The sequence below is a fragment of the Larus michahellis genome, chromosome 7, assembly GCF_964199755.1.
Source record: "Larus michahellis chromosome 7, bLarMic1.1, whole genome shotgun sequence".
In the NCBI taxonomy this organism is placed as follows: domain Eukaryota; kingdom Metazoa; phylum Chordata; class Aves; order Charadriiformes; family Laridae; genus Larus; species Larus michahellis.
In genome coordinates, this window is record NC_133902.1 from 54,123,198 (window position 1) to 54,137,544 (window position 14,347).

The window sequence follows — 14,347 nt, forward strand, 5'->3', positions numbered from 1 at the left end:
TTGCTTCCTGTTAGTGAGGGTGTATTTGCTTGTTTCTAGGTACAGTGGAAGAGGTGTTTGATTTCCATAGTTAATTAGGGTAAACACGCATGGTTGTTCTTTCAGAAACTCCTTTACAATGTTTTGGTCTATTTCATCTGATTTACACTGTAATCAGTTTAAAAACATGAGCTGTGTACCCAAGGAATTAGAAGACTTTGAAATAATTGGTGATTTGATTTAATTGCCTTCTTGATATGAAAAATGCATGGCTCTTAGTTTCAAACTTATAAGCACAAACTTCATTGGAAACACTTTTTAGGAAAGCTGAAATTCTCATGAAAATGTGTAATTTAATGCTGGTCTACACTGAGTTTCTGCTGTTGCTAATCCTGTATATGAAGAATCTGTCTACTTTTCTTCCCTTCTCCTGCTGCGGGACTTAAGAGATCTTGCTGGGTCTGTTCTGTTGCAAGTTCTGAATTTCTTGGAAAAATCTATAGTTTTCCAGCACTCCTACCCAAAGTTCATGCTACTTTCTCCTTATGTAACTAGGCCCACTTGTAATCTTTAAAATAAACCTGCAAAACTGAGTTCAAATCTAAAAATTAAATGGTCAGACTTTTTAGAAGGAAAGTAAGTATATATATTTCACTCTGTTTATCCTATTCCACTGATGGAGCTGGTTGCTTCAATCTCTTGCAAGCCTTCTGGTTCTGGAGCTTGTATGAACAAAACTATACTTTTATACATTTGGTGGATCATGGCTTTTGGCTTTAGACAATCTCCCAGACCAGTAGTGGATTGGTGTGTGTAATTAAATTAAACTGCAGTGTATGATACACCATCAAAAAATATTTTGGATGATCATAGAATTTTTGCGGTTGCAAGGGGCCTCTGGAGGTTGTCTAGTCCAAACCTCCTCCTGAAAGCTGGGCCAACTAAGAGCAGTTTGCTTGGGACCTGTTGAGGTTTGAATATCTCCAAGGATGGAGACTTCACAACTTACCTGGGCAACCAGTTCTAGTGTTTAACTAGATGTTGCTTGTCCTTTTTTTGCCTTAGGGGTTCATTGCTGGCTCTTGTTCATTAGTTGTCCACCAGGACCCCTATCGCCAGTCAGCTATTTCTTCCTGATCAGTAGATTTGTAGCAGGCTCTGAGCACGACATTGCTCACATTGGCGTGCCCTCTAATCCTGACCCATGAACTCTCAGCTGGCTCATCATCCATGGCAAGGCAGAGCTCCACGTGTTCCTGTAGTTCTCCTGTAAAGGGTAGCTCTTTTGCCTCACCTTCCTGGCTTGGTCTCCCTAAAGATCCCGTACCCATCCACTCCAGTTGTGTGAGCTGTCCCACTGTGTCTTGTGAGGCCAAGGAGATCTTAGCCCAGACCCCTAATTCCTCCTCTTTCTTCCCCATGCTGGGTACATGAGTTTACAGGCGCTTCAGAGAGGGCCTCAGTTGTACTGATTTCCCGGAAAACGTAAGAAAGTTTTCTTGGTAATGCTGTCCTAAATGAGGGACGTGCAATGTAGGATGGAAGGATTTTGAGAATCTGAAGATTATGTGCCAAGCAGTACTGTAAGTGCCAATAAACACAGGGTGCTAAACCCCAAAAATCCTATGAGTACATGTGTCTTCAGTTTCTGCAATAGCTTTCCTGTATTTGGCAGTACAGGAATTATAAACATCTTCTAATTTTGGAAAATTACCAACAGAAATCTTATTTCTTGGGCTTTCCAGCCATTTACCATCTGCTTCTGGAGATGCTCTGTTTTTATTTATACAGTATAACGATGCCTGACTGTAGATGTCCTTTGCAAATTGATAATTCATGCATAGACTGCTGCTTCAAGTGATGAAGCCGTGCATAAAATAGGTAATGAACTAACATTTTAACTTTATTAGAAAGAAAAAAAATACATTTATACTTTTATACTGCTTTTAAATTGTTCCTGATCATTTAATTCCAGAGGGTTAACTCGGTTTCTTGCTGATAACAGTTAAAAGGTGCCAAGTTAGCCGTAGTGTAGAGAAGTCACTTTCCTGATGTCTTTATTTTGGGTGTTGTAGAAGAATGCTATCTATATATATAAAATTAGCAGATCTGATGGATTAAAAAAAATAACTCATAGCTATGGCTAAAAGGTAAATAGAAATAATATCTTCTTGTGACCAAAGAAATAGTTTGTTATTTGAAAGCTTTTATTTCTGTTTTGCCTTTTTAATGCTTTTTCTGTATTTCAAAATAATTTCAACCTGTGAAACAAGATTTTTCATTTCAGGAAGAAGTCAAAACAGATTGTTATGACAACTGCAGAAGCGTTGTCAGAATGCATTTGTTGATGACAAATTCATTGTAATGGTACTTCCCTGTGAACAGTTTCTGTTTTGACACATCGGCATTGTTAAACATTAACTGCAAAACTCCTCTCTTGCTGACTGGTGCCTAAGATAACATCTAAGGAGATGATATGGTTTGAATTGCAAATTGTGCTCTACTAAGTTCTAGCAAGTGTTTTCTAAAATAATGCTATTACAACATTAAAAAAAGTTTTAATCAGTTGTGGGTTTCCTAAAAATGTGACGCGTGTGATCCAATTGTGTTAAATTGGTTCATTTTTGGATTAACACTTAGCCTTAATATAGAATTTTTACTATTTCTTAATATTTTAATTTAACTTGCTTTATTTGTACATAACTGTTTTTTATCAGAAAGCCAAAGAGCGTATCGATTTGTGCAAGGCAAGGACTGGGGTTTTAAGAAATTTATCCGAAGAGATTTTTTACTAGATGAAGCTAATGGTCTTCTACCAGATGACAAGCTTACATTATTTTGTGAGGTGAGTATAGTTTAAGTGCTTAGCTTTTAAAATGTTTTCTGCTCTAATAAATAGAGGTTTATGTTGATTTAAATGGCTGTACGCTATAAAAGTTGTCTTCTGTAAACTATAAATATGGTAAGATGCACGTTTACTTGCTTTGTCTGCATTGTATTTTGTTACATGGATCCTGAAGTGTAGAATAAGTCTGAGTTGATCACTTGGAAACTGTTGGTCTTCTCCATGGATCTGCCAGGATGACAGTCGAATTGACTATAGAACTATTTATGCAAAAGGTCCCTGATACGTGCTGTCTGTAGAATTAGTATTTTATGAAGATCACTTTTATTTAAAGAAGTTGTTTTAGGAGTTATAGGATTGTTTTTCTCTGGATAAGCAAAAGGAAATGTCTGCATGCTGGTTTGCATTATACAAAAAGTGAACTAATGGTCAGAATCTATATTCCTGTAATATTGTAATTGATGGCTTTAACCAATGAACGGGTCTTTCAAGTAAATGAAATACTTTATTTTTATAGTAACTATTGCACTTGTTCAGAAAACAAAATGTATGTATCCTGTGGGGCTGCTTAATGCTGAGCATTAGTATTGACAGTTGTGGTATAAATTTAACTTCATGGTGTATTATGGGTCACTTTTATAATATCAGTTATGTTGGTAACCTAAATTGTCATATTAAAATTGAGTAAAACGCTTACTCAGTGTTAAAAATGGAAAATAGAGAAAGTTGCAATGTAAGTACAGTGTATCTTAAATATACATTGGCCAGTTATCTTTGCTACTGTAAAGTGATTAGTGGCTTAGGAGGATGATAGATGCTCTAACTCCTAATAAGTTTGCTTTGATCTGTGTATTTACAGGAAATGTGTAAAATTGTCTTGGCAAGATTACAATTTAATTATATGTCATTATGCTGTGTAGGAAGAATAATTGAAATACGGCCCCTGAGACTAGATATTGCAAATATAGCGCATCTTATTTTCACTTAGACAAGTTAAATTAGCTGCATGATAAATTAGTTATGAATACAATTATTTGGGTGATAAAAGCAGATGTAACAAGTGTTTTATGGTTCTGTAAAGATACTTTTGAGTGTTTTCTCATTTTAAGTTTTCCTTGTAATGAATACTTTGTAAATGAACAGCTCTTAAAAAATAGTGTTTTGGTTTGGAAATAGGTCAGTATGTAATTTTAGAGACAAAGTTTGTTTTTTTTTTTAAAAAAGAATAATTTAACAAATACTGAATTTTCATGAGAGAAATATTATTTAAATTTTGATGCTAATCTATATAGCGCAAATAGCGCTATAGATACTTCAGTGTTGTGAATGTATAGTCTTACTGCAAAAGTGGAATTTTGCAGTGCTCTGGGGTATTTTTTTTCCTTTTAAAAGGTGGAAGAATATAAAGGAATTTCTTCTAATCCCAAGAGGGTATGGGATGAAACAGGGAATTAGGCAATGATTCAAATCCCCAAGCTGCTGTCTTAATTGGATCATCCTCCTCTTCTGATCTGGAGTTTGGTTTGCAGTGCTCTCGCTTTCTGTGAAGCTTAGCTGTACTATTTTTGCGTTATGCCAGATTTATTCCAGATGCTGTGCCTCTGGAAGTCAAACAAAGCACTGATCTTAACAGTATCAGCGTTTTCTCTTAATACAAAATCCTCATTTTCTGTATTTGGGAGATGCAGTGATCAAGATCTTGTAGCATGGCTCTCGTTATGAAGGTTTTATTCTCAGGCGTGTGCTCTCAGACAACAGAAGTAAAACCTGCTGAGCTCTTCTGTTTTCCTAACATACTGATTAAAATGGCTTAGTATGTAAAGATATCTGAAAAAAGCAAGTAAGAATGTTACTGTCCTGTTTACTTCTTATGTGGAAGACTTAAACATGGTGAATAATGGCAATATATTCACTTCAGATACACATATTTCACAGTTTTCTTAACTAGTTCTGTACAAAAATTACATCCTGCGAGCATGCATTTAATTACTGAAGTTACTTACCTACTACATTTTATACTGTATTGAATTATATTTCTAAAATAATGGCTTTTAATCTTGTTCGGAAGACAATCACTCGTGATTCCCTCCTCGGCTGGGCACAGTAAAATGAAATAATGAAGGAGCTGTGTTACTTGCACTTAGTTTGCGTTATCACATTGCAGGTTAAGTATGGATTTACTGTAATTAAATTAGTAATATCATACTATTCAAAACTTTTATGGATTATTCTTATGAAACTTTTCTGTGGCCTTGTGATGCCGATAATCTGTTTAGAATTTTATATTGTATATGTTTTATATTTTACTTAAAGGTATGGGGAATATTGAACTGTTAATTTCTCTCTGAAGTAGCATTAACATATTTTAATCCCACTAGCATCTCAAGAACCGTATCTGTCCCTGACTTATTTACTTTGGCATTTCTGTCAAGTGGCATGTGGTATTATGCTCTTTTTTGTTTTTTTTTTTTTTGTTTTTTTTTTCTTGGGTTGCATAAATACACAATGTTAGAGTCTCTAAGTAAAGCCCTATTTATGTTATTTAGAAGTAAACTGTAAAGCATTGGTTTATGGTTCCAGCCTAATGCCAAAAATACCACTGTTTTTTGCTTTGCTTTGGAATTGCTGAAATTCTAGCAATAGGTACTGTAATTTAATTATTATTGGCATTCAGTTATGAAGGAGTTGTCTTGCTGTGATTTTCTGTTAGGTAAGCGTGGTCCAAGACTCAGTAAATATATCAGGACAGTCTAATACAAACACTTTGAAGGTACCTGAATGTCGACTAGCAGAAGATTTAGGGAATCTCTGGGAAACAACAAGATTTACAGATTGCAGTTTTTATGTAGGAGGACAAGAATTCAAAGCTCATAAATCTGTCCTTGCAGGTACTTTCTACTTTTGCTATTATTTTGTAATTAAAATTGCTAAAAGTTTAAAATTTGATTATATTTATTTAATATTACTTTTCTTGCTGCAGCACGATCTCCAGTTTTTAATGCAATGTTTGAACACGAAATGGAGGAAAGCAAAAAGGTAAGCCTTACTGAAAAGTTTACATGTCAATATTTTTACATTGTGAAAAAGAGAAAAGTTGCAGAAAACTTGGAAGTGCTGCAAATTGAGGAAGATGAATACTTCATGATGATGCACAATTGGAGGAGGTACTACTTCTGACACTTCCCCAGTGAGTTCTACAGGAGTTTCTTTGTGCGGACGGGGCAGAAAGGGACAAATGGGGAAAGGTTCTGGAGGATTTGTACTTTCAAGTACTTGCCTTTGCCCTAGATTGGGGGGTGCGTGTGTGTGTGTTCTGTTTTTTTTGTTTGTTTTTTTTTTTTTTAATACTAGCTACTGATGCAATTGGCCTAGTAACCTCTGCCCCTTTTCGCTTTAGTTTATACCCTCACATAAGCTGATTGACTTCATTAAGGCTTCGCTATGGTGTATTAAAACATTTTATATGATAGCTGGGATACAACGAAACAACAGGTGAATGATGACTCAAATTAAGCTCTGAGGCAGTGAAGCACTCCTTTTCATTCACAGTTTCTGCAGGCACTTGACCTATAAAGTGTTTTGGATGGATAGTTACTTAATCAGCACAGAGAGCTGCTTCTATGCACTTGATATCTCCCTCAGTGAGGAGTTGTTCCTGTCTTTCATGAAGAAGAATATCTAAAATGGCTTGGTTATAGGCAGAATCCATGAAAAGACAAGGAACTGATAAGCTCACTAAAAGATTGTAATAGATGATCACCACTTGGGCTTGGAGGCTGCAATGATGCCACTTGTGTGAACAAATAAATCAGATGAATATGGTGCTGTAGTACAATTGAGTTTCACAGCCATGGCATTTTTCTTCCCCGTACTTCTACAATCTGGAAACTTTCACAGGTAGAATTGGAATATTGGAAGCATTTTATTGGGATTTCTGGACTGAAAGAAACCCAGAGATGTCCCGGCTTCAGTAATGTGCTGTGCTGGGGACCTTTGCCTTCATGTTAGCAGTAAATCTCCGGTGCAGCCCTCTGAAATACTGTATGTGGTTCAGAGGATAGGAAACCAGAACATGTACATCTTGCGTGTTTGATAGCCTGTGATTTTTATTTTTTTTTGGTACTCTATTCAAAAGTCCGGTGCTTGCTTCTACATCTTTAACATAATTTCCTACTTTGTTTATTGCTTATAGGGGAGACTATCGGAGGATGGGGTCAAGCATGCAATACTACAGATTTGTTAGGAAGGCCTTTAGCTACATGGTGTTAGTTAGACGTGCTGCTTTGTTTGCTTTTTGGATTCTGAGAACAAAACGTAGGCTGTGTTAACTCAATTTAAGTTAAGCCAAAAGTGGCTCACTTCATTCTGTTTGCTGCTCTGACTTCTGATATTCCAAGCACATCATTGCCAGGATGGAAACTCAGCAGCACATTTTTAAATATTCCTGAAACTATGCCTTGATTTTTATGTAGAGCCTGTGTCATAGAGTCCGGACTTAGACATTCCTAGAAAAAGATGCAATTACTTTTCATAGGCAAAGGTTTTCCAATGATTTCCAGCTGACTTTAGGAGCCACTGATTTTGATTTCTTTCTGCGTAATGTTGTTGAATGTTACCTTAAATTTGTAAGGATTTTGTGTGATGGATGGCAAATAAAAACTTGTTGCATGCATGCAAATGGTATTTGATAATGTTCATTTTAATGTTGTAGCTAAATTCCAGAGGCTGTTATTGATTCTTCTTCTTTAACAGAATCGAGTAGAAATAAATGATGTAGACCCTGAAGTTTTTAAAGAAATGATGAGATTCATTTACACGGGAAAAGCACCAAACCTTGAAAAAATGGCTGACAATTTGTTGGCAGCTGCAGACAAAGTAAGTAATTGACCACTAAGTTCTCAGAGCTGATATTTGCTTGTGGAATGTTCTTCTACAAAGAAAATACATTTTTTTTTTTTTTCAGATTGATACATTTTGCTTTTTTTTAAGTATGAGAAACAGATCTCATCAAAACTGGAGAAAGATGGGAAACAATAAGTTTTTTATCAGCAGAAAGCTGATGAATCTTTCTTGACCAGAAGTGTTTCAGATATTAAGTATATTTACTATCCAAATTATTTTGAAAGTGGGGACCATTAATATGATTTGGAAAATGGGTCTTGAATAAAATGTATCCTAGATCTTTGTATTGTTGAAGAGGATTTATACAAGTCTTTGAATTTAGTGTGCTCCTTAAGGAACTACTACTTCAGAACTTTAATCTTTTTGTCTTCCCTACAAATTTAATAGTTCTAATCATTCATCTCTTCTATATCGGGATCTTGTCTGCACTTTAAATTGCTGCGCTGTGAAATACTCTTTTTCTTCTATGATTTTTGGGATGAGGGAATTTATATCAGCACAGCAATTAAGGTGAGATTATTCCCTTTCACATCATAATTCACAGTTGTCTTAACTTCTTAAAAACCTGACCCAATAGCTTGTTTTTTCTTCACTGCTTTACAGCTTGAAATTTTAGTTAGCTATCCTCACAGGAGATGCAGTTGTCTTTCCCTGAGGAGGCATAAGTAGTTCAGAATCCGGAAAATAGTCACTTCAGTGTGTGTAATCTGAGACTTATTCACTCTCAGCTGAGAGCATGGCAGCTTCTTAAAGTTTGCAATTTCTGAATTGGTTGTGCAATCGTATCTGTAAAACATAATGAGAGAAGGCAGTTTTCACCACTGATCAATCCTAATATAAGTTCTATAAGATAAGTCATCTCAGTAGTTAATTTCAAGAAACAAGTATAATTTTTTTCCTGGCGGATGAATGTGTTCTGTTTTTCTGAGGTCTCTTGACCTGGCACTGCCCTGGCTTTGGTGACTTACCTCTCATTCATTTCACCGCTCATTGCCAGCATCTCATCTTCCAAAACTGATGACGTTTTGTCAAGTTTCAGTACACCCAGGCAGGAAGGTGAAAAGGTGTTATTTTATGAATGCTGGCCTTTAGTTCGGGCATAATTGATAAATGTAGAGGTGCAGTTGTATGATTGTCTGCAATAGCAGGAAATAAAAATGGTGAGCTAGGACGTCCCTGTAGCTTTTTGTAACAGTTAAAAACTACTAGAAACTTTCTGCTGTTCCTTGTGAATGTGAAATAATCTAAAAATGAGTGTTCTGCATATTACCAAAGGCATTTACACTGCTGTATTACTTGGCAGGTACAGATTTCTTATAATTGATACTTATTTACCCTAAATAGAGGTATTCTGCGGAGAGCAGTATAGTAATAAAATGGAAGTAAAAACACATAGGTCTTGAAACATAGAAGTTAAGCCAATAATTCACTTTTCTGCAGTGGCATTTTTGTTGAATAGAACAGCGGTTAATAGAAATGTATGAGTGGCACCTTGAATATATGCCACTTCTACATCTAAAATTATTTTCAAACTCAAAAACTGTATCTGAAGGGTGCTAAACTAAATGGAATGGGTAAGATCTCAGTAGAAATGGATACAGCCAAATGAAACCTGTTCAGACTATGACATCCTTCAAAAGAGCAGCTCAGTTCATTCATGCAAAATATAATATGGGCATATAGTTATTTTACGTCTGTTTTCTGGTAGGCTGTGTCAAAGGTATGTAAGAAACTTAGAAATTCAGAGATGGGGGTGAACCTGGAACAACCTAGTTTCAAACAGGCTGATGTATTTCACCTTGGACAATTTCATGAAACTTTCCATTGTATAATTTCTTGCCCCTCGCTTTGAGATGTAAACCTGTCTAATGATGATTTGGATAAAGAGCCCATGTCTGTTCCTTGCTTTTCCTCCCTTACCAAACTTGAAAGAAAAAGAAAACTTCTAAATGAGTTATTTTTGTTGTTTTAATAAAAGTTTTCCCAGTAAAGCATGATCAGTTTGTGTCAAACCTAATGTGTGTCTTACCATTTGAGGACTCTCCAATGCAGCATAATCAATTTTGAGTTACCTGTTTGGAAGAGGTTTGATCTTAAGCTTGGGAGGCACCAGGCATTTGCATGACTGAAACTGTCTTAAAAACTGTAGAGAGCTGGTAGAAAGAATGAGTTTGAAGAACGATTAGTGTAGTTTTTTTTCTTTTATCAGTATGCACTGGAACGGCTGAAGGTCATGTGTGAGGAAGCACTCTGTAGTAACCTCTCGGTAGAAAATGTTGCTGACATTCTTATCCTCGCAGATTTGCACAGCGCTGAACAGTTAAAAGCACAAGCAATAGACTTTATTAACAGGCAAGTAATATTTATGATACTCTGAATATATTTGTATTTATGGTTTGTGTACCTTTTCAATATTAGCAGAGTTCTCTCTTACAGGTGCAGTGTTCTTAGACAACTTGGGTGTAAAGATGGGAAAAACTGGAATAGCAAGTAAGTTTCCCTGCCTCCTGGTGTTCTGTACAAACACTGCTAAATAGACTGCAGATCTTAAGAACTGTTGCTTCATTGCCACACTACTGAAGCCAGTCACTGACTGTAAGTAAAGTAGGATTCAGCAGGTGCTACCGCAGTTGTGATTGTGACTTCCCCTTTCAATGATAGAGAGAGTTAACTGCCCTCCAGTTTGAGATCACAACAGCTAGTTTTCATTCCTCTCCTAGGGATGCCAGTGCTATGAGATGGTGGCAGCAGCCACCACAAGAGAAAGGAAAACATTCTCTTGACTAACCAGATTTGTGCCTGGAGGAGTGGCAACCCCAGTGTGGTTTGAAGGCTTGCTTAGGTCAATCTGAGCCTGCTGTATTTCCAAAGAAAGGAGGGCAGTTGCTCTTCTTGCCTTTGGCAATGTGTTTGTGCACCTTCCCACATGTCAGCACTAGCATTGTCGAGGCCACACAACTAGTCAGTCAGGTCCCTCTTGATCCGGCTGAGTCTGTAAATGCTCACGCCAACACTGGAAGTAGATTGAGAAAATGTGGCTCAGCATATTACAGCATATACTTAGAGCAGCTCAAGTGAACCACGGAACCCAGCTTTAGAGTAGCCAGTGGTAGGCTGAAACAGGGAAAGGACGGCAGAGTGTTTATTTCTTACCATCAGAATCTCCTGAGAAGTTAAAAGCTATGTGGTACCAGTTACTTAAAAATTAAAGCGTTTCTCCTTTAAAAAAAAAAAAGTCTTCACATGCCTAATGATTGCGCATAATGTGGAAAAGGAAGGGGGTGATAGAAGAGAAATAGTAAAATGCCAGTAGAAAAACTAAAAGACATCAGAATGCATAACAATGTAAACTAGATGATGTGTTCCTTCTCAAGTGATTTGGAACTTACTGAGCTGACTTCTGGCTTGGATAATTGCTAGTAAAGATGCTGGTCATCTTTGCTGCAGCTAAAGCATCTACGATAAGTCAGGGAAATAACGTGAGAGGGCCCGGCTTAATTTACCTACTCTGGGCACCAGGAGTCTGAACTTTGGTATTGTTTCTCAAGGCACTTGCCTTTACTGACTTGCAGCAGAAGATTAAAGGCTTGCATTAGAAACCTGCAAAAGGTTTTTGAGACAACATGTAGTGTAGAGGTCAGCTGCTAACTTTAAGCTTGACAGCGTTCCTGAAGCAGTAAGAGGGTGCTCATGAGAGGCTTTTGAAAATGCAAGGCAACGCAAACTTGAGGTTGATGCATAAGCTGTTGGTTTCAAATTACAGGTTTATCCTGTGTCAATGTGGCCTGCATCCCAACTGGTGTAATACTCTCCATGTGCAGAGTGAATTTTATGCTTTTGTTTTATATTATTTCACAAAAAGAGTAAATATATACATTGAGTAAATACATTGTTTTTAATCTCCTGGATGTCAGTGTGGTACTTGCTGAAATCTGTTGTTGCTTCTCTATTAGTTAAAAATCAACAGTGGCTATAGAAAACCATTCTGAATGTAGTCCATGGTCTTGTACTGAAGAAAAAGTGAATGTTCTCAAGTATGCTCCACTGGTACTCAGACTGTGAGCTCCCAGTGCAGAATTCTGTAGTCGGCCAGCTAATCTGTCTTCATGGCTTTTTCTGATACGTGAACTACATCATTTTTTGCTGCAGTTTCAGTTGATTCATCTTGTCATCCTTCTCTCTCCCCAAATTGAGCATGCCCTTCTATGTAATGAGATTATCGTGTCTTCCCGTGCTTTTCTTCTCTACGTTAGACCTCATTTTCCTCTAGTTTTCCTCTTACCATTTTTATTGTTTTTCCTAGCAATTTCAAGGCGGTTATTTAACACGATGCCCAGTATTGGATGCAGTTCTCTAGCTGAGGTCTTGCTGATACTGAGTAGAGCAGAATAAGTACCCTATATCCTACATGTGATGTTATTAATATACCCAAATTGCAATTTGCTGCTTCTTTCCAATGGCATCCTTACTGGCATTCATGAAGTCTGTTGTCTCATCATGCTCGACTGCTCTTCTGCAGTAGTTCTGCCTTGCCTGCTCTTCTCCACTGCGCATTTGTGCATTTGGTTTGTAAAATTGTGTGACTATTCTTAATACTTCTGTTTTCAGCCAAGCAACAGACATAATGGAAACAGCAGGCTGGAAGTCCATGATCCACTCCCACCCTCACTTAGTAGCAGAGGCCTTTCGCGCACTAGCATCTGCACAGTGTCCACAGTTTGGCATTCCACGCAAACGGCTAAAACAGTCATGAAATCTTCCATGAACTTTAGAGAAATTGAATTGACTCTACTCCTCCATGTCCAGAGGTGTTTTCACAAACCATAACAAGAGTTTTTGTTATCCTTGTCCACAGAACAGAAGCTGAAAAAGCCTATTGTTTGCTTTTCAGATGGATAATTTATGGTTTAATCCTCAGCTTTAAATTAGACTGATTACTCTAATTCACTGAAAGGCCTTAAATTATCTTCAATGACTCTCTAGTCCATATAGTCTAATGTATCTTGATTTTTTTATTATTATTTTTTAATGTGCCTTGTCTTTTTGACTAGGCTCTGCAGGATTGCACTAGCTCCATAATGCAGTAAAGTTGATAACTGAAGATTAATTTTTTGAAAGGGATCTTCCATTATTTTCAGAAGAAAAAAAAATAAAATGATTATAGTTTGGTCCTGTGCTAACTGGAAGGTTTTAACTAGCCTCTCATTACAAGCGCTTGAACCAGAGGCACACAATGTACCCTAGACAAGTGCTAAATATAGAGAGAGCCTGTTTACCTTCAGCAAATGCCTACAGGCTATTTATGGCAATATACTGCTTTGAACATAATTTATTTTTCATTGTGGGGGCAAATATGCAATGGTTTGGCCCAAAAAAAATGTATTTTCATTACAGTTTGTAATGCTTATTGTGTGTGTGTCAAAGCTGTCCAAACGGTAAAAAGAAACACAGAATAAACCTCTTGCTTGTGTTTCTTTATGGTCCATCATTAGTTTACATTTAATGCAGAACTGAACGAGAGGTAAAGCCTTCAATGTGAAAACAGAATAGTATTGTATATGGAAAAAATATATCCAGCATGTATGGTTACCTAGAAGAGTAAAGGATGCATAGAATGACCAAATGTAAATTGAAGAAATGGGCCAAATGGATTCCGAATATGCACTTTTAACGTGTAACTTTTGTATGTTGTGTGGTACATATATATTTTGCTTTTGATGAATTAATGAGGTACAGGTAATTGTGGCTTAACTTTTTAGATACATTTTGAGATGCCCACAGCCACATGGGATTTAGTTTTGTTAGAAAAGAAAGGCATGTCTTTTTAAGACTCAATTGAAGGTGGCTATTGCAAGCTTTCATATTTAAGTAACAGAATATTTTTGCTTATTTGAAAAAAGGCATGTGAATGGTAAAACTTTGAAGGGATTTTTCCCACCTTGACTTATGTGCACAGCTTCCAGTAACACCTAGGGAGGTTATGTACACATCAAGAGGAATATTTCCCTGAAATGTCAGATGGTATTTGCAAGCAGAGACTTGCTCAGTCTTGCATTTCAGTTATTGTACTAGCATTGTGGATGGTATTGAAATTCTGCATAATGTGAAAAGGATGAAACATTTGTAACCTGCTTGTCATGGGCCAGTTCTTTATTATATGAACCTTAGCTTTAATATCAACATCCTCAGTGTTTGATAGCTTTGTTTACAATTGGGAGGAAAAGTCTGCAGTAGTGCACACTTTAAATGTTTCCTGAGGTATTGCATTGAGTTTACTGTAATAGTGATAATATGCTATATTTCTTTTTTTGGGAAGACTTGGGTTTAGCAGTGGGGAATGGGAGGAAATCTCACCTAATTTATGAACATGTTTGCATAAGGGTTTTAGTTTGCCTATTACAAAAAAAAAAAATTCTGCAGGGAGGAGAGAGGAAGAATTTCAGATTGTTTACTATCTTAAAATCTATCTCCATCCTCATTTCATTGCGATTCGTCTGAATTGCTCTGAACGAAACTTTTAAAGGAAAGAGTATATAGTTTTATAGTTTTTGGCGTCTAGTAAACCATGAGCAAAGGTAAATTGGAAAAAATGCCCAGTCCGATTCTGAAGAATAAAATAAC

The 14,347-nt window shown here is 36.7% G+C and overlaps 1 protein-coding gene across 1 annotated transcript in view; it reads left to right on the top strand.

Annotated features, from left to right (window-relative positions):
* SPOPL (speckle type BTB/POZ protein like) overlaps nt 1-14,126 on the top strand; it is a 33,152-nt gene extending 19,026 nt beyond the window's left edge. Inside the window, exons 5-11 of the mRNA XM_074596207.1 lie at nt 2,697-2,824; nt 5,535-5,712; nt 5,805-5,860; nt 7,577-7,699; nt 9,936-10,078; nt 10,163-10,216; nt 12,335-14,126. Of these exons, the coding sequence (XP_074452308.1) occupies nt 2,697-2,824; nt 5,535-5,712; nt 5,805-5,860; nt 7,577-7,699; nt 9,936-10,078; nt 10,163-10,216; nt 12,335-12,479 (827 nt within the window). The 3' untranslated portion in view covers nt 12,480-14,126. The remainder of the gene's footprint in view (nt 1-2,696; nt 2,825-5,534; nt 5,713-5,804; nt 5,861-7,576; nt 7,700-9,935; nt 10,079-10,162; nt 10,217-12,334) is intronic.
* Nucleotides 14,127-14,347: the final 221 nt, after the last annotated feature.